The 18145-nt window shown below is 35.6% G+C and overlaps 1 protein-coding gene and 1 long non-coding RNA gene across 5 annotated transcripts in view; both read left to right on the plus strand.

The window, feature by feature from the left end:
• The first annotated feature begins 836 nt into the window (after positions 1-836).
• On the plus strand, positions 837-11052 carry LOC121984043. The gene is made up of 4 exons (XR_006112759.1): positions 837-1077; positions 3035-3208; positions 8716-9148; positions 10558-11052. It is a non-coding gene; the product is annotated as an uncharacterized LOC121984043 (long non-coding RNA).
• A 1148-nt stretch (positions 11053-12200) lies between these two features.
• The window catches only part of LOC121983995 (ubiquitin C-terminal hydrolase 13-like), a 34254-nt gene continuing 28309 nt past the window's right edge, over positions 12201-18145 (plus strand). For 2 of the 4 annotated variants that reach the window (XM_042536734.1, XM_042536735.1), the window contains exons 1-9: positions 12201-12378; positions 12664-12730; positions 12936-13083; positions 13203-13360; positions 16021-16286; positions 16358-16576; positions 16662-16770; positions 16844-16959; positions 17693-17791. In XM_042536734.1, coding sequence (XP_042392668.1) covers positions 12349-12378; positions 12664-12730; positions 12936-13083; positions 13203-13360; positions 16021-16286; positions 16358-16576; positions 16662-16770; positions 16844-16959; positions 17693-17791 — 1212 coding nt within the window. In that variant the 5' untranslated portion in view covers positions 12201-12348. The remainder of the gene's footprint in view (positions 12379-12663; positions 12731-12935; positions 13084-13202; positions 13361-16020; positions 16287-16357; positions 16577-16661; positions 16771-16843; positions 16960-17692; positions 17792-18145) is intronic. The other 2 variants (XM_042536736.1, XM_042536737.1) reach the window with 1 other exon arrangement.

Consider the following 18145-nt stretch of genomic DNA (forward strand, 5'->3'; position numbering starts at 1 on the left):
CATATCAATTCACCTAATACACTAGTTGTGCATAAATTTTGAGAAACTATTATAAAATATAGGTAAAAAAATTCAAAAGGAGATATCATTCATCCAAATTGAGGTATAATTCATCCTAAATTCAATATTATTTAAATTCAAATTTAGTACACTATTTATACACACAATTTTTAAGTTTATGGTAAAATATAAGTATAAAAAGTTTATAATGAAGTATAATTCCTTCTAATTTTTGCATAATTCTCGTGCACACATTTTTTAGGAACTTAAAATATAAGTACAAAAAATTCATAATGAGGAATAAATTAAGAAGGATGATTTTTAAAAATTTCAAAGTTTAGTATAGATCAATTTTCACAATCTAAAATCTAAATTTTAAATTCTTTGCACCCTCTCCTCGTAATGTGGCTACGCCATTGGTCATCATTGACCTGCATTCGGTATAATATCAAAATCTTATACCATATATAATACTCAAAACTTTAGTATAAAAAAAATCATACTGATAATTTAACAAATTCCCTATTAAAAAACAAGATTTAAGAGATATATTTTTAAAATGAAATTCCAAACTGTTTTAAATTTTAGTAAGTATAGATTGCAACCGAATTACTAATTGCATAAATAAAATAAAATATACAATAAATATTTTTTATAAAAAATAAATACGGAATAAAAATAGAATCTAATATTTGTAAAACAAACTGTTTAATTTTTTTAAAAAACATATAAAATGTCGTTTTAAATTTTAAAAAATTAGAAAGAAATTTATTAGGTAATTATAAATTTATTTTATTTTAATAAAATAAAAACTCTATTCTCCTAAATACCTAATCTTCTTCTCTTCGTCGTGCGACACCCGCCGCGTCCACATGGCTCTGGTCCGGCGTTACTTATTCGTGGTCTTCCGCCATGGACGACGACGCCTAATACCAGTCAATCCAAGACTACGCCCGCCCAACCGATCTTCCATGCAGGGCACAACCTCCTGGGATTAATCACATTGCGTCTCAAGTGACGGCGGCGAGGACATTTGGCACGCTCGATTGCGCTGCTGTGGCGATCCGACACCCGCGGGTATACTTATTTTCCTAATCGCCCAAATTTCTTCTATTTATTTCTTCCTCTTTTCTTTTGTGCTGCTTTTCCCCAGGCATTTCAAACATTTTGTAGGAAATATTCACGTGCCTCTTCTTTATGGCTCATATTATATTTGTTTAGGTTTTTAGATTTGATAAATTTTAGCACTAATTAGGATGTCTTCCTTAACAAAAATAAATTTGTTCATTTTATTCTTTGTGTTCCAAAATTTGATTAAACTTTTGCTAATCTTGTCATTTGTTTCATATATTACATAATGTTATGAGATGTTATTTCCCCATAGAAATATCAGGTTTCAGTTTGTTTGATTCAGTAATTTTCCTTTTATTTTGTTTCATGAAACATGTTGACAAAGTGCGTATATGAATAACCAGAGCATATGTAAATCTCAATCACCAAAATTTTTTTATGTTTAAAATTAAGTAATGAACTAATTATTTTATTGGATATCTTATTTTTAAGATTTTGTTTTCTATTTATTATATCATCATTCTCCTAGAAGAACTTAACACATCAAGTGAGGAAACTAAAATATCATGATCAGGTTTTGTATATCTAGTACATGATTTAAGATCTTGTGTTAGCTGGTGATAGTAGAAATTTACCACTTAAGTAAATTTTGTAAATTTGATATAGATGGACACTAGTAATATATCATATGATATCTGATATGATCATTCCCATGAGTTTTATAGTGTGTTGACATTTAGACATGCTTTGTCATGCTTCAACAAATTGAATACTAGTAATCTTTATTTTTTTTAATCTTATTTTTTATAATTGCTATTGCTTTATTTGTAAATGGAAATAAATTAAGTAGAAGAAGATTATATTAGTAAAAATTTGGATGAATTCATTCATCTTGACATGCATTGAAGTAAAAAATAAGTAAAAATCAATTTTATTTTATCCTTTTTAATTTAACTATCTAATCGAAATAATCTTTTTAAATGTAAAAATTGAAATGAAAAAAATATTAAATCACTAAAATTCAGTTGAATTTATCTTAGCTCGTTTTAATTAATAAAAGGTTTGGTTTGATATTGTACTAAAATTTTAATTTAAAGGACTATCTTATTGCTATATTCTTACTAAGGAATGTAATCAGGTGTAGTTCTTAACTTAGGATGCCTCCTTTTGCTACATGGTGCATTGCCAGTAATTTCGAACTATTGAAAGAGGTTGGATGCCAAAGACAAGGTCATTAGTTATACTTTCCTTTATTTATTGATAGTTGATAGAAACATTCTATGCTTTTGGAACTTCGTTTGAGATAATATATGTAATATGTCTTGAAAGTCTTACTAAGAGCTAGCAAAAGGTATACAAAAATATGAAATTTGTGTTTCTTGAGTGGGCTTGTATTCAAGCCAATTCTTGATCTTAATTTTTCTAAAGTCTATGAAAATACCTTTATTAGACATAGACATAACCATGAGGAAGGATATATGGGGTTGTGAAAAAATAATACTCTTGAGATTGCTAGGCACTTTTGAGTTTGAAGGACTAATTATAATTGCTTCAAATAAGGTATATCTTATTATCAAAGGAGACTACCAAGAACTATGAAGGGTCACATGACTTGATTTATCACACTCATGAATGTTATTTGAAAGGTTGAAGAGTATGACCAATCTTTTGTTCAACTAATCATATGTTGTAAAAGTAATCTTTCATTCATCACCAATTCTTCCATTCATTATCTTGCATTCAACTAATCCAGCTATCATGATTGTCATTTTCACAACCCATCCTATCTTGTACAAATTATCTTCCATTCATGTACTTGCTAAGTCATAGATTTTAGCACTAACATGACACAATAACTCATACTTTACCTAAAAACGTTTTTTTTGTTTCAAAACTCATACATAGTCCAATTTGTATCTTATTTGTTTTATTTTATATTGACATATGCTCTATATGGTTGTAGAAAAAAGATTTGGAACGAGAAGTGGTTGAATTTGATGTTTTTGAATGAATGCACAAAAGAAAGCAAGATAGTGAGTTTGTTGAACAAATCGGTGTCCGTGAAGAAAAGCTTATCGAGAAAGGTAGGAAAACCGAAGAAAATCTCAAGAAGATGGTTCGCAGGATAATTTAAGAGGTGAGATATATAGATCATTTATATACAGGAGGATCTAGTCCCCGAGAGTGTCGTGATACATGAAATATAAATTAAAGTAGTTGGATTTAAAAATTTATTAGTTTCTTACAATTTGATTAATAGTGAAATTTATTTGGATGATGTGAATATTTATTTATCTCAATATTAATTGTATGATATTTTTGGATTAGAAATTAGTTATTTTAAATATTTTTAATTTATTTGAAATGCGTTAGTGTTTCTTGTAAAGTAATATGTAAATAAGAATATATAAATAGAATATAATAAAAAATTAGCTATTGATTTATAAATAGAATTATAAATAGATTAAAATTATATTTGATATATTATTTGAGATAGATTAATGACATATTTAAAATAAAATTTGGACGTGAAATTTGTATTTGAAACTAATTTCTTTAGGTCAATTTAAAAATAGATTTATAAACGACTTTCTAATCTGTTTCTATATTAGAGACGAAATATGACTTTCAATAATGGATTTTAGAGACGGAATATTCCATCTCAAACTTTCTTTGGAGACAGAAAAATCACTTTCCGCATACGGAATACCAAACTATTCGTCTCTAAAACTCTATTTTCTTGTAGTGATGTCGATATACTGATTTTCATTATGGTATAAATTATATACAATTTACATTCAAATTCCAGTATCAGTATGGTACACGGAATACCAAACTATTAAATTACATACCGATATCATACCGAATTTTTTTGATATTTTTCCCACCTCTATTCGGAAGTCGGAACTAAGCTATCTAGCTTTCTACAAGAATATCAGTTCATGAATCTAACTTAAAAACAGTTTGGTTTACGTATCTTTGAGATCGCAACTAAGAAACTAAATGCATGCAAAGTTCTGATGCAACTAAGAAACAGTTTGCTATCTAGTTTTTGTTAGGGTCGATTTGTAGCGCGGGGGGGGGTGAATAGCTCGTCGCACTTCGTTTGCTTGATTCGGTGTTGTTGATATGCAGCGGAAAGACTTGAAACAAGACTCACAACGCTAACACGAGGATTTACTTGGTATCCACCTCAAGAAGAGGTGATTAATCCAAGGATCCGACCCTCACTCACTCATCCACTATGAAAACACTCATTTTCGATAACTACTGAAGGCAGAGAAGCCTTGTACAACACTCACAATACAACAAGAAGAAAAAGGGAAGCAAATACAAGTAAAATCTTACAAGATTTATAACATGAAACCGAAACCCTAGCTTCTTCTTCTTGCTTGAATACACCTCTTGACTTGCTTGGAAGTGTACCAACACTCCACTGTAAGCCTCCAAGATCTGGCGTGTGTCGGTGAGCTTGGTGGAGAAAGTTGCGTGAGGTTTTGGGATGAAGCTCGTGAAGAATTGATGAAGAAATCACTCGCCAACGACTTTAACCTGCGCAACCGTCACTTCCCAATCGATTGACCAATCGATTGGGGAGGCTTGAATCCATCGGTCTATCGATTCAGAGTACCTCTGTGCTCTACTTGAAAAAAGCCTGAATCGATTGCCCGATCGATTCAGCCTTTATCGCGTCGCGCGCAATTTCCAGCCGCCAATTGATCGACCGATCGTTTGCGGTGCCCAATCGATCGGCTGATCGATTGGCGGTGCCTAATCGATCAACTGATCGATTGGGAAGGCTTCTGTGCGCGCGATATAAGCTCCCAATCGATTAACCGATCGATTGGGCTGTTGTTTATCGCACTACTCTCCCAATCGATCGGCTGATCGATTGAGCTTCGGTTCAATCGATCGGTTGATCGATTTACCACCCTTGACTTGCTTAACTTAAGCTCAAGGGCCCCTAATTCCAACATCCGGTCAACCGTGACATGTTGAAATTCCTTATGCCTAGCATCTGGTCAACCTTGACCAGGACTTCTTCACCAAGTGTCCGGTCAATCCTTTACCCACTTGGACTTTTCTCCTCGTGCCAAGTGTCCGGTCAACCTTGACCCACTTGGACTTATCGTCTTGTGCCAAGTATCCGGTCCTCCATGACCCACTTGGATTTCCTTCCACCAGATGTCTGGTCACCCTTGACCCATTTGGATTTCCTTGTGCCAAGTATCCGGTCACTTCTTTGACCTACTTGGACTTCTCAACACCAGGTGTCTGGTCAACCTTGACCCACCTGGATTTCCACGTGCCTGACTTCACTCACCAGGTCTTTGCATCTACCTTGCTTCACTCACTAGGACTTTTCATCTGTCTGGCTTCACTCACCGGGACTTTCCATCTGCTTGGCTTCACTCACTAGGATTTTCCCACTGTCCGGCTTCACTCACCGGGACTTTCACCTGCCTAACTTCACTCACTAGGTCTTTCACCTGGCTTCACTCATCAGGATTTCCCAACTGCATACTTTCACTCACTAGGTCTTCACCTAGCTTCACTCACCAGGATTTCCAAATGCCGAGTTTCACTCACCGAGACTTCCCCTTGCCTAACCTCCAGATAGGACTTTCCCAGTCAAGTATCCGGTAACCCTTTGACTTACTTAACTCTTTTTCACATCTAACTGATTAGTCCTTGACCAAAGAGGAATTGTATCAACAATCTCCCCAATCAGATGATTGCATTTGCAATCTCCATGTATTATCAAACATCGAAACCCAAACATCAAGACTCAAGTTTAAGTCAACTCAAGCTTAGTCAACCAGGTCAACCTTGACCTACAGATATTGCACCAACAGTTTTGGTTGTGGATGAAAAATAAGCTAGTTTTACTAAAAAGTTCTAATTTAGGTATTTGGGTAGTGAGCTAATAATTGTGGTAAATTATCCTGTTCTTATCAATTCTTTATTTTGAAAGCCATAAAAAAATTTTAAAAAATGCCTTCGGGGCTACGATGCAGCGGAAGGCCACCAAGTTATCGTCTAGATACCCGCGGTTTGATCTCAACTATGACGCATTTACAAGGATTTTTTCTCTAAATGGGGTGCGTAACCACGAGATGCTGAGCTTTTGGGCTGCTCGTCAAAAGCGCTTCTCGATTTACCCTAGCGGCCAATGGAAAATTTTCGTGGGGCCGGGCCAGTCGTCCCAGGTTCGGTGTTATTTGGTTTATATATTTTTTTTATTTTAAAAAAATAGAAAAATTAAAATAACTTCTGTATATCAATGTCAAGGAGAAAGGAAAATATTTTTATTTCATTTCCTGACATGTACAGAGAAAATAGTATCACATATTATTGGATACCCTCACATGGGGCCCAAGAGAGAACTTAAATTTGCATTGAAATCCTTTTGAATGGAAACAACAATTTTGATGACTTGCAAAATAAGAGTGGGCAAAATTTCATTTAAATCGACTTAATCGATCGAATTGATCAAATTTAAAAGTTTAATTCGGTTATTTCAGGAATTTATTTTTAAAAATATCGATTATTTTAGATAATTCAAGTTTGATTTCAGTTTTTAAACTTCTATTCGGTTAAATTGAATAAACTGATATCCTCTTTTACAATCATCACTGATCCGGTGGTAAGGACGGGGCACCCACGTCAGTGGCGGTCAACGACACGTGGAAGTCAAAGGTCAATAGGGGCGGCCCCAAGGTCCTACCAAACAGACAGAACATCTGACCGGTCGGCCGGATGTCCTCCAGGCCAATCGGAATATAGCTCGACCACATGTCGAGCTTCCGACGCTTAGGGTAAAGGAGCTTATGGGCCGAGCGGACAGGCCGCTTGGTCGAAGCACAGATCACTGAGGTGCGATCCCATCTGAGCACAGGACCGAGGATCTTCCCGCTCGGTCCAATACATACACGTACCCGAGTGCTAGGAGCGCCGAGCGGCAAGACCGCCTGCCCTGGAACAGACAAGAGACGCAAAAGGACGAAAGGAATAGCTGGTAAACATCATCCTCGAGACGCTTGCCGCTGACAAGCAGCATGGTCGGCGGTCGGACCGGACAGAGTATCGTACGGTGGAAGTTTCCACCATCACGTCAGGGATATGCTCGGACGATTGCGGAAGGGTTTCAGACATGCTTTTCTGACACACTCATTTGGAGGTATGTTTGGGGAAACGTGCACGCATCGAGAAGCGTGCTCGCGCCTCCCCGGGGTCCTATATAAGGACCCCAAATTTCGACGGAGGTATGCAGAATTCTCATCACTGTAGCCATAGTTACTTTGCCTCCTTTCTTCTTCGTTGCCTGACTTGAGCGTCGGAGGGTCGTCGCCGGGAACCCCTTCCAGGCTCGGCTTCTTTGCAAGTTCGCCAGAGATCGACATCATCAGTCGAAGACAGCGGAGAGCGCCACGTCCCCAGTATCCGTCGACTCAACGCTCGAACAGGATCAATCACAATTGTTAGAGATTTGGATGAGTGATGATATCCAACTTGTGATTTTACACGATCTCCAATTGGTACCATATTCTCAAAGTTGTCACTAGAAATGATAAACAAACACACGTGTTCTCAAAATCATCTATTTAAAAGTTAAAATCAGATAGAAATATATTATTATTGAAAAGTTCGGTTAATTCAGTTGAAAACCAAATTATTTGATATTTTATTTGTTTGGTTTATTCGATTTTTATTGAAAAGTTTTGTCTTTTCGGTTAGTTTGAAATTTTTTTAATTTATTCAATTTCAATTAAATCAATTCAGTTTTGAATTGATTACTCAGCCTTACTCAGGGTTGTTTCTTTTCAAGATCTTGTTGGTTGGTGCCCTGCTAGTTCTTGAGGGTTTGATTTGTTAATCATTTGATTTGTTAATCGTGATGCAAATATAAGGATATTTAACTTGCTTGTAGGGGTCAAAAGTCTTTCTTGCTTAATTTTCTCTTATTTTCTTAGTTGATTATTCTTTCTTTTCTTTTCTTTTTTAAATTACTGTCAAAATTCATTTTGATGGATCCGAATGAAATTGTGCATGTCTTGTTCTTTATTACTGTGTACTTATGGGATGTTTTGTGAAATTTAAATTTGATTTATCTTTGAATCTAATATGAGATCCTATAATTCTACGAGGTTGAATTATTTTCAGTGATTTGATGTTTAAATTGACCATTGTTTTCATTTTGCCTTAATAATTTAAAATATTTTTAAACATAATTTATTTTTCCTTGTCGAGCATCTTTTTTTAGAGTTGACAAATTTTTGATCTATTTAATTTAATTGGTCGATTTGGTAGATTAATTTGGTTTAATTTAAACTTTTGTTCACCCCTACTTGAGACATGTACACTGCATCCGTAATTTGTTGTTATTTTCGAATAATTGTTGTGATTGGAGATTTATCTGAACAATGTATCCCATGATTAAGTTTGTTGTCTTTCCTGAATTATGCAATTGGGAATTGAGACAATCTCTTGTCTTGTGACTTAATTGTTGCTCTCACTTCTGGAAAGCATTGCCTGTTTATAAGTAAGGATCCAAAATCAATCTCCAATACATTTAGATCACCTTTGATACTTTTTCCTGGAGTTGTGTACAGATTTGTGTACTTAAAATATCACAAACAACAGGGAAGTTATTATGGAGTTGAAGGCTGCTGGTGCTTCATGGATTCAATTTGAAGAGCCAACCCTTGTTCTGGATCTTCAGTCCTATCAGTTAGAGGCATTCACAAAGGCTTACTCCGAACTATAATCATCTCTGTCAGGCTTGAGTGTGCTCATCGAGACTTTACTGATGTCCCTGCAGAAGCATATAAGTTAGTTTGTTCATATTGGTCGACACCACATTGCAACTTTCAGATTATTTTAAAATTTCCAGGATTGTCACTGCTTTGAAGGGTGTCTCGGGTTTTGGTTTTGACCTTGGACTTGATCAAGACTACAAGCTTCCCTGCTGGCAAATATCTTTTTCCAGGAGTTGTTGATGGAAGGAACATTTCGGCAAATGATCTTGCATCCTCTCTCAGCATATTTGAGACTTTTGAGGCCATTGTTGGCAAAGGTAATCATCCCTTGTGTTTTTTCCTGTATTATCATCTTTCTTTTTAATATGCAGATGATGGTATTTGATATTTGCTTACATACAAGCTTGTTGTCTCTACATCTTGCTCACTCATGCACACTGACCTTGTCAATGAGTCACAATTGGACAATGAGATTAAATCATAACTTGCATTTGTTGCTCAAAAAGTGACCGAAGTAAATGCATTGCCTATAAGTATTGGCCGGTCAGAAGGATGAGGCTCAAAAAGTGATTGAAGTAAATGCATTACCTAAAGTATTGACTTGTCAAAATGATGAGGTAGTTCTTTCTATCAAACTGATGTTAGCCTTTTGGAGAAAATGAAATTGATTCAATATATTTCGTTCAATAGCTATCCAAAGTTCTCCTATTTAGTTGTGTTAGAAAGTAGTAAATAAACATAATGCTAAGTACTTTTTTGTATTCTGGTTTCATAAGATGCCAATTTGGTGAGCTTTTGAGTCATTGGTATATACGGAAGTTTTGAGAGGTTATAATTCTTGACTTACATTGAATTGCGGAGCCTATAATTTATCTAATTGAAGCTCGTCCAAAGATTTATATTTGTTATCAGGTGAAATTCATAACGGCTCAGTCTTGGTCCCAAAAATGTCGTTTAAAGTTTTTTCAAAGGTTCTGAAAATTTTTAGTCCTTTTATTATCTTTTAGAGTTTATGATTAAGGTTGTTTTCATAAGACTGTTTTCAATGTTCATGTTCGAATCAACAGAATCAATAGTTTCCACTATGTCAGCCATCAGTCTCACAAAAATGTTTTGGTACCTGATTTTAGTGATGCATTCCACTAATTTCTAGTGCAATATGCTTGCCGTGTAACTTGTTCTCTTCCAGTTGCACTGGTATGTATGCACAATTTTTTTTTTTTTTGGGTGCGATCAGGCTTTCTTTTCAGCTAATGCCGCTGCAGTCTTCAAGGAAGTCATCTCCTAGGGTGACCAATGAAGAAGCTTAAAAAGCTGTGGGTAGCTTAAGCTATGGTTGATTTGTGGTTTGTCATACCTTAAGCATTCAGTGCAATGACTGTTTTGTGGTCTAAGATGCCGGATATTGAAGGGTATGTAGACAAAGCCCAGTCACAATTCTCAACTGGTGCTTTGTTTGGAATTCAATCGGGTATTCGAATTAGATGAGTAAGATTCTATTAGACCCACTTTGATACCCATGTTCAAAAATCTCTATACCCGATTATTAAATGGGATTCAAAAGAACTCGTCAATATTCTCTTCTATTCAGATTGGGTATTAGATCGTCATCTAATTTGAAGGAAATTATCATCTATAATTATTACACCTACACATTTATAAGGATCATTGAATCATGGATGCTGAGGTCATTTGTTTTAATGAATTTTTGAACTTGTGCCAACAGATCGACGCCCACATGTGCTACTCTAACTTAAACGACATCATTCACTCCATCATCGACATGGATGCCGATGTGATCATGATTGAGAACTCTCAGTCCGACGAGCAACTCCTATCAGTGTTCCGAGAGGGAGTCAAGTATGGAGCTGATACAGCTCAATTTTCTCCTGATAACATTGTTCTTGTTCTTGGTTAGAATTTTCTCCTAATAACGTTGTTATTGTCGATGAGCTTGTCTTAGAATTCTTTTTACTCTTTTTCTTGTGATTCCTGGTGGTGTATCGTGGGCTTTTCCTAGGCTGAGAGAACCCCAAACATAGTAGCTCAACCTATGATGCCGGCTTGATTCTTGTTTTTGAGCTCAAGTTTAGTTGCCTTTTTTGTTTTGACCAATTTCATGGTACCCTTTGAGAATATGCAAATACCACAATGTGAAAATAAAAGACAACTAAATCTTGTAAGAGGTACACTCGTCCTTGTTGAGCTGATCTCTCTCGGATGATATAAATTTCACTGTTATTTGAGCATATTTCTTGAAAGGGGTACTCAAACAAGTTATTATTCTCCTCGTGCCTTCGATTTTGTGTGAAAGTTATTTTAGTCTATACGACTTTTAGTTTTAAAGTTATTATTACTTTCTAATAATTAAAAAAAAAAAAAAACCCTCCTCTGTCCAACTGGTGGGCCCTGTGATAGAGAGCGAGAGGTAAGGTTAACGGAGAAAGACTGACAGGTATAACTAATTGGGTGTTTTAATATCAGTGTATAATTTAATAATTTTAAAAATAAAATATGTAATTTAAATATTAAAAACAAAAGTTAGATGTGAGGTTCCTCAATTGTGTTACAGTTTTACACTTCAAGTCGCGCAAATGCTATGTTTATTTGGAGGTATGAATTGGAAGAAAAAGGAGTCACCCTGTAAATATTTCTTTAGGAAAAGTGAATGGAAAAAAAAATAGAGTAAACTCGAAACAAGGTTGCTGTGCGTTGCTTAGCAGTGACTTCGCTCGCGACTAGGTCGCCTTGCCGAGTGCAGCTCGCTACCTCATGGCTAGGTAGTGACGTGCCGTGAGGTCACTCCGCACTCGTGAACTAAATGCAGCAAGGTCACGCCTTGCCCCCAAACTAGCGATGGCAAGGTCACGCCTCGCCTATAAACTCACAGCGGACAAGCCTATGGTCAGTTTACGGCTCTATTATTAAGGTAGTAAAAGATGAATACATTTATCTTTAGTGTTTTCATCAATTCGTCTAGATTAACACGAGAAAAATAAATTATGGATGACTATTAATCTTTGGAATAATAACTAACATATAAAAGAATCATTTATCTTAAATTTATCGAGTTATGGCTCCATTATCAAGATATTGCGAGATGAAGATGGAGATTTGATAACAAATGAAAAGTTAGTTTTGTTCGATTTGAATGGATAAGTAAACGAGTTAAATTTGATCGTGGATAAATTTATAAATTATTTATATATTTTTTTTTCAAAAGTAAACAGAGGAAAATACGTGTAATCCATCCTTATGTCATCCGCTCTTCGAAGTAAACCGGCATAAGGCTCATACAGACACGAGGGTCTTAGGCCCCACGTACATACTCGCGATCGCATTGACGTGTGATAAAAAAACCCTTAGCCCGTCACCGGTACCCACTTCCTGTTTTGGCCTCGTCGCTTGATCCCGGGGAAGGGCTCTCTTCTATCTCCTCCGATCAACTCCCTTCCTCCGACGGCGATCCTCCGCCTAGGATCAGATCCTCCCGTGCCACTTCAGTGACCACCCACCCATGACTATGATGACGCCGCCCCCTCTTGAAGTACGGTTCTCCCAACGCGCGTTCTGTCTTCATTCGTCACCCTAGTTATTGGTTAGTTAGCTCGAGATGGCGTGTGTAGTTTGGCCTCTCTGTGTCGCTTGTTCCTGTGCAATTCTCGTCGTTTCTAGGGTTTAGAGTGGACCGCTGCCTGCCCGTCAATCTGTTAGAATTTGAATCTCCATCGAACCCTTAATGAGTCTGCTAAGGCCTTTTTTTTGGATCGAAGCACGGTGATCGTTGGTGGATCTGAGCTCTAATTTGTGTGTTCATTTCTTGTTTTTCCAGCAGCAGGAGGACGAGGAGATACTGGTGCCACATCAGGAGTTGACGGAGGGACCCCAGCCGATGGAAGGTAACTGTTATTGATTTTTAGTCGAGGCTCTTGATTGTGAGGCATTCTATCTTTGGTTGCTGGAAATTAGTAATTTTGCGTGCTTCTGCTGATTTGAAGATAAAATTGCTTTCGGCGATGCTTCTTATTGTGTCTGGCTTACTGTTGGTTCACAATTTTGAAGTTTAATGCATTCTTATTTTTTATGTTTCCTTTTTGGTGCCAGTTTTATCAGCTGAGACAGCGAATGCTCTGGAAAGCCAACAGGTGGAGGATCCTCCCACGTTCAAATATAGGTGGACAATTGAAAACTTTTCCAGGTTGAATGCCAAGAAACTTTATTCTGACATTTTCTATGTCGGAGGGTATAAATGGTAAGCTTAACATTTAATGCCTTTCATGTCTGTCTATTCTAGATGCAAGATTTGACTTACTCAGTTAGGATACAGCAATTCAATGGCATTGAGTAGTTTTTCTTGATTTGATTGTGCAGGCGGGTGCTAATTTTTCCCAAGGGAAATAATGTAGACCACTTGTCTATGTACCTTGATGTTGCTGATTCAGCTACTTTGCCATATGGTTGGAGTAGATATGCACAGTTCGCACTTGCAATTGTCAATCAAGTTCATGGAAAGTACACAATAAGAAAAGGTATCTCATCTCTTGTGAATTTCCACTTTTGATCATTTCCATACATAGCTTTGCTGAAAAGTAGTCATATGAGAATCTGATATGTGAATCCAATTTCCAACAACTTCACTTTATCTGGATCCATGGGAGAAGCCAGTTATAGCTCAGTATGACTACTTACTCCGGTGGAATACTAGCCACAAAAGGAGCTTGAGTACTTTGGAGTGTCATTTATTCTGAAATGAGTAGACAAGTTGCGGGAAGCTGAGGTTTGACAGTTCGGAACAACTATTGAATGGCACCAATGGAAACCACCTCCAATTTAGTTGATAGTTACAGACACAAATTCTTACTTGATCTCTGGGGGAGTGGGGTTAGCTTTATTAGGATTGGAACACAATTATATATGCGGAAAGAATAACTTGATGCCAACTTAATCAAACTTTGTCTCATTTAATTTCCAAAACACAGGAATGATAAGCTCTTACTAGCCCTCTTCAATAACAGCTGTCTCACATTCAGGACATACTTCTTTTGTCACGCCACAACACACTAATTTCACAACCTATGGATTCCACGATAGCTCTTACTTTTAATCACAATATAACTCTCAAAATACAATTGTCTCAAACTCAATGCCAGAAACAGCATCTACAAAAGTGACCCAAGCATAGTGCCTCACCCACCAATAATCCATCTCCATGGCTAACATGCCCTATAATTGAAGATAGAGACATGTTTATTTTGTGAGCCTGGTTAGGAGTATCATCTCATAAGTTATAAAAATGTATCTCTACTTATGATCTGAATTTTTTATGGTCCTGGAAGCAGGGGGGAGCTCAATCCATCTCAAAATGACCAATCCCAAGTGGAAGATGCCACCATGTATTATAAATAGACAAATCTATGGACATACTCATATGAGACTAATTCTGATATGGTACCTCGCAGGCCATCATACATAATGATGATTTTTGTCCTTAAAATTTCCTTGTACAGTTTAAAGGATAACTAAGCCTGGGTGTCAAGGAAGTATACGACTATACAAAGAAAAAAGGAGCTGCAAAACAACTATTGACAATAACATGATGCAGAGACCACATTATTATGAGAATTTAATATATCATAACTTAGTTAATTTGTAGAACTAAGATCACGTATGACCAAACCAATTATATCGGCATTTAGAAACATTTTACTCCTTTGTAATATTAGTTCAACAATCTTCAAATTTTGCTGACATGAATTCTAGTATGGATGGCCAACAGAGATGTATTTTGTCTTTATATTTATGAGCAAGTGATTTGAGTTTGGCATCACTAGAATGCCATATGCTATTGTTTGTTAAAAAATTGCCTGAAGGCTAGTAATCAAGGTGTCTTGTGAAGTTATTTGGGATGATGTTTTATCACTATGAAATGGTTTATATCCCCTAATTAAACAAAATGAAACCATTAGAGAATGTTGGAAAAAGCATATTATTTACTTTTTAAGGAAAGATTGTTAATGGTTAATGGTTAATGTTTTAGACATCATCATCATCAAGCCATAATAGTTTCAACTATTGAGGGATGGCTACTTGGATGTTATTCCTCAATTGAACTCTTGCAAGACTATGTCACTAGAAATTTTTAAATATCCTAGACCACTTTCAATTACATAAACTAGAATTATCTTTCATATCAGTTACCCCTTCACACCTTTCATATACTTATCAAACTTTTCTAACTATTTGACCTTTTGGTCATCTTTAAACATTCATATCATCTTAACCCCTTTTCTTTTATTTTCTCACTTAGGAGCTGCACTTAATTTTTCAGGGGAGAAGTTTTTCTTTTTCTTTTATATTTTCTAGTAACACAACACATCCATCTTAGTATTTTCATCTCTTCAACGTTTATTTATTTATTTCTTTTTGTGCTTGTTTCTTAATGGCCCATCATTTAATCTAGGAAATATTGAGGGTCTTACAACGGTCTTATAATTTATTTTTTTTAAAAAAAATCTTTTAGTCTAAAACTCTTTTTACATAATCCGTGTCCAGTTTTTGCTTCTTTTTTTTTCCTTGGAAGAACATTCCAACTACTAAAATTAAACTTTGCCTATGAAATAAATTATTCCTATAATAAGTTAAGAACATCAAATAACTTTTTAAATGATCCCCTTACTATAAATCTACAACTGGGCAATGATCCCTTAACTTTTTTTTTTTGTTTGCGGAGGTGCCCAGTTGGCTAGAGAGTGACAAATTTGCTACAATGGGGCAGGAATTGAGCATGACCTGGGGAAAAACTCCTCTCACCCTCTAGCCACTTGGCGGTCGGCTATAAGTTGATCCCGTGATTTACTTCCCTTACCATAACCTGGGGACGGGCTCTGAGAGACACCTGGAGTGAGTGTAATCACCTTTGCTACAACAAACATTTTTTTTATTGATAAGCAGTATTAGTATGACTAACATCCTTGTGAAGGTTTCAAAGTGGTTGTTGTTCCCAAGTTTGGGAATTGCTACTTGTTACATGCATATGCAGTACTATATTTCTGGGAGAGAAAATGTCTTTGAGTTTCTGCATAAAAATATGGTTGAGAATCTGTTTTCTGTTATAAACATTGCTTTTTTAAAAATTAAAAACTTGAGTTTTTTTAGCATTGCTCTTGTCCTTTACCTTTCCTGATTACAGATACACAGCACCAATTTAATGGGCGAGAAAGTGATTGGGGTTTCACTTCGTTTATGTCTCTAAGTGAACTCTATGATCCAAGTAGAGGATATCTAGTCAATGATACATGTGTAATTGATGCTGAAGTTACTGTCCGTAAAGTCATAGATTACTGGAGTTATGATTCAAAAAAGGAAACAGGCTATGTTGGCCTTAAAAACCAAGGAGCTACTTGTTACATGAACTCTCTTCTGCAAACTCTGTATCATATTCCATACTTCAGAAAGGTAGGAGTGACAATTCATTTAGTTGCACGATCATTTTGTTCAGTGAATGATCCCATAAATCTCATTTTCAGGCTGTTTATCATATGCCAACAACAGAGAATGATATGCCATCAGGGAGCATTCCCTTGGCACTGCAGAGTCTGTTCTATAAGCTTCAGTACAGTGACAACAGTGTTGCTACAAAGGAATTGACAAAATCGTTTGGTTGGGACACATATGATTCCTTTATGCAACATGACGTGCAAGAACTTAATAGGGTTCTTTGTGAAAAATTAGAAGACAAAATGAAGGTTTGAAATTTGTGCTGAAATGATCTATGTTGTGTTGACATTGGTTTTCCCATTCATTAAATTGTTGTATTTGAAATTGACACAGGGAACTGTCGTTGAGGGCACAATCCAGCATTTGTTTGAAGGACATCACATGAACTATATTGAATGCATTAATGTGGATTACAAATCCACTAGAAAAGAATCATTTTATGGTATGGAACTGCTATGACTTTGCAGTTTTTGATATGTTTTGCAAGTAATGCTGCTTGGTTGTATTGTGTATAGATTTGCAGCTGGATGTAAAGGGTTGTCGGGATGTTTATTCTTCATTTGATAAATATGTCGAAGTAGAGCGGCTTGAAGGGGATAATAAATATCAAGCAGAAAACCATGGGTTACAGGTAGTTTTATTATATCTCTTCATTTATTCAAAGATTATTTAATTAGTTACTACATAATTTCTGATCCTCAATTAAATTCGCAAGCATATTTTGTAAGTTGAGTAAAATTTCTTTCGATAAGACTATTGAATTTGTTTTTTGGTCTTTTTGTGCTCTGTCATGATAATGACACAGAAGTTATTCTCTTTCATTATTAATTTTCTATAGAATTTCGAATTTTGAGATTATTTGATTTATTTTAAGAAAATACATACAGGGGATTGTTCCTGGAGATCTGAGTTCCCAGTCATTTTTTCAAATATCATCTTGTTATCTTGCTTTATGATCTTGTAGATGGCTAAATTATTTGACATTTCTTTCTTTATTTTTAGTTTTGTGTTTAATTAATCATAATATTGGATTTTGTTTCATGTAATGCATATTTATGAAAATGTTTATGACAAATGGATAATATCTGTGCTGCACAATTTTTAACTAGACTTGTATTTTGTAATGCAGACTACTCAATTCTGCTTTTACTGTCATTACCTTCATTTTTACCTTGCTGATAAGTATATAATGTATCAATTCTGTAAGATACGAGTGTTTGTTTTTTTTTAAATACACAATTTAAGGGGTTCCCATAAAGACAACCAATTAATTCATGTATACTATTTTCTTGTAATTTAAATATATATCTTCGTGGTGCTATTATGGTTGAGAATTTCCTTTCACCTCTAAAATTTTCTTGCAGGATGCTAAGAAAGGTGTTCTTTTCATTGACTTCCCCCCTGTTTTGCAACTCCAGCTTAAACGTTTTGAATATGATTTTATGCGAGATACAATGGTGAAGGTCAGTGAGGCTTTGACACTTTTTTATACATCACTTGTTATTGTTCATTTGTATATTTTGTTCCTAGAGCTGGTTTTTTTTTTTGCTTGTCTAGTTTTCCTTGAGCTCCTGAAATATTTGTTAATCAAATATGGTCAAACGTTTTCTGCATTTCCAAAGTCATATCTTTTCATTTCAAATTATATTTTGTTGTTATGAATATGGTTTAAAATTTTGTACCGTATAGTGTGGTACAGAAATTTATCATTTTGGTATTAGTAAATTTCCCAAATCCAATATTGTTCGACGTGCATAATCTCTCATGTTCTGATTGAGACGATGAGCATTATGTCGTGCCAACACTCGATATGCTAC

The sequence above is a fragment of the Zingiber officinale genome, chromosome 5B (assembly GCF_018446385.1).
Source record: "Zingiber officinale cultivar Zhangliang chromosome 5B, Zo_v1.1, whole genome shotgun sequence".
In the NCBI taxonomy this organism is placed as follows: Eukaryota; Viridiplantae; Streptophyta; class Magnoliopsida; order Zingiberales; family Zingiberaceae; genus Zingiber; species Zingiber officinale.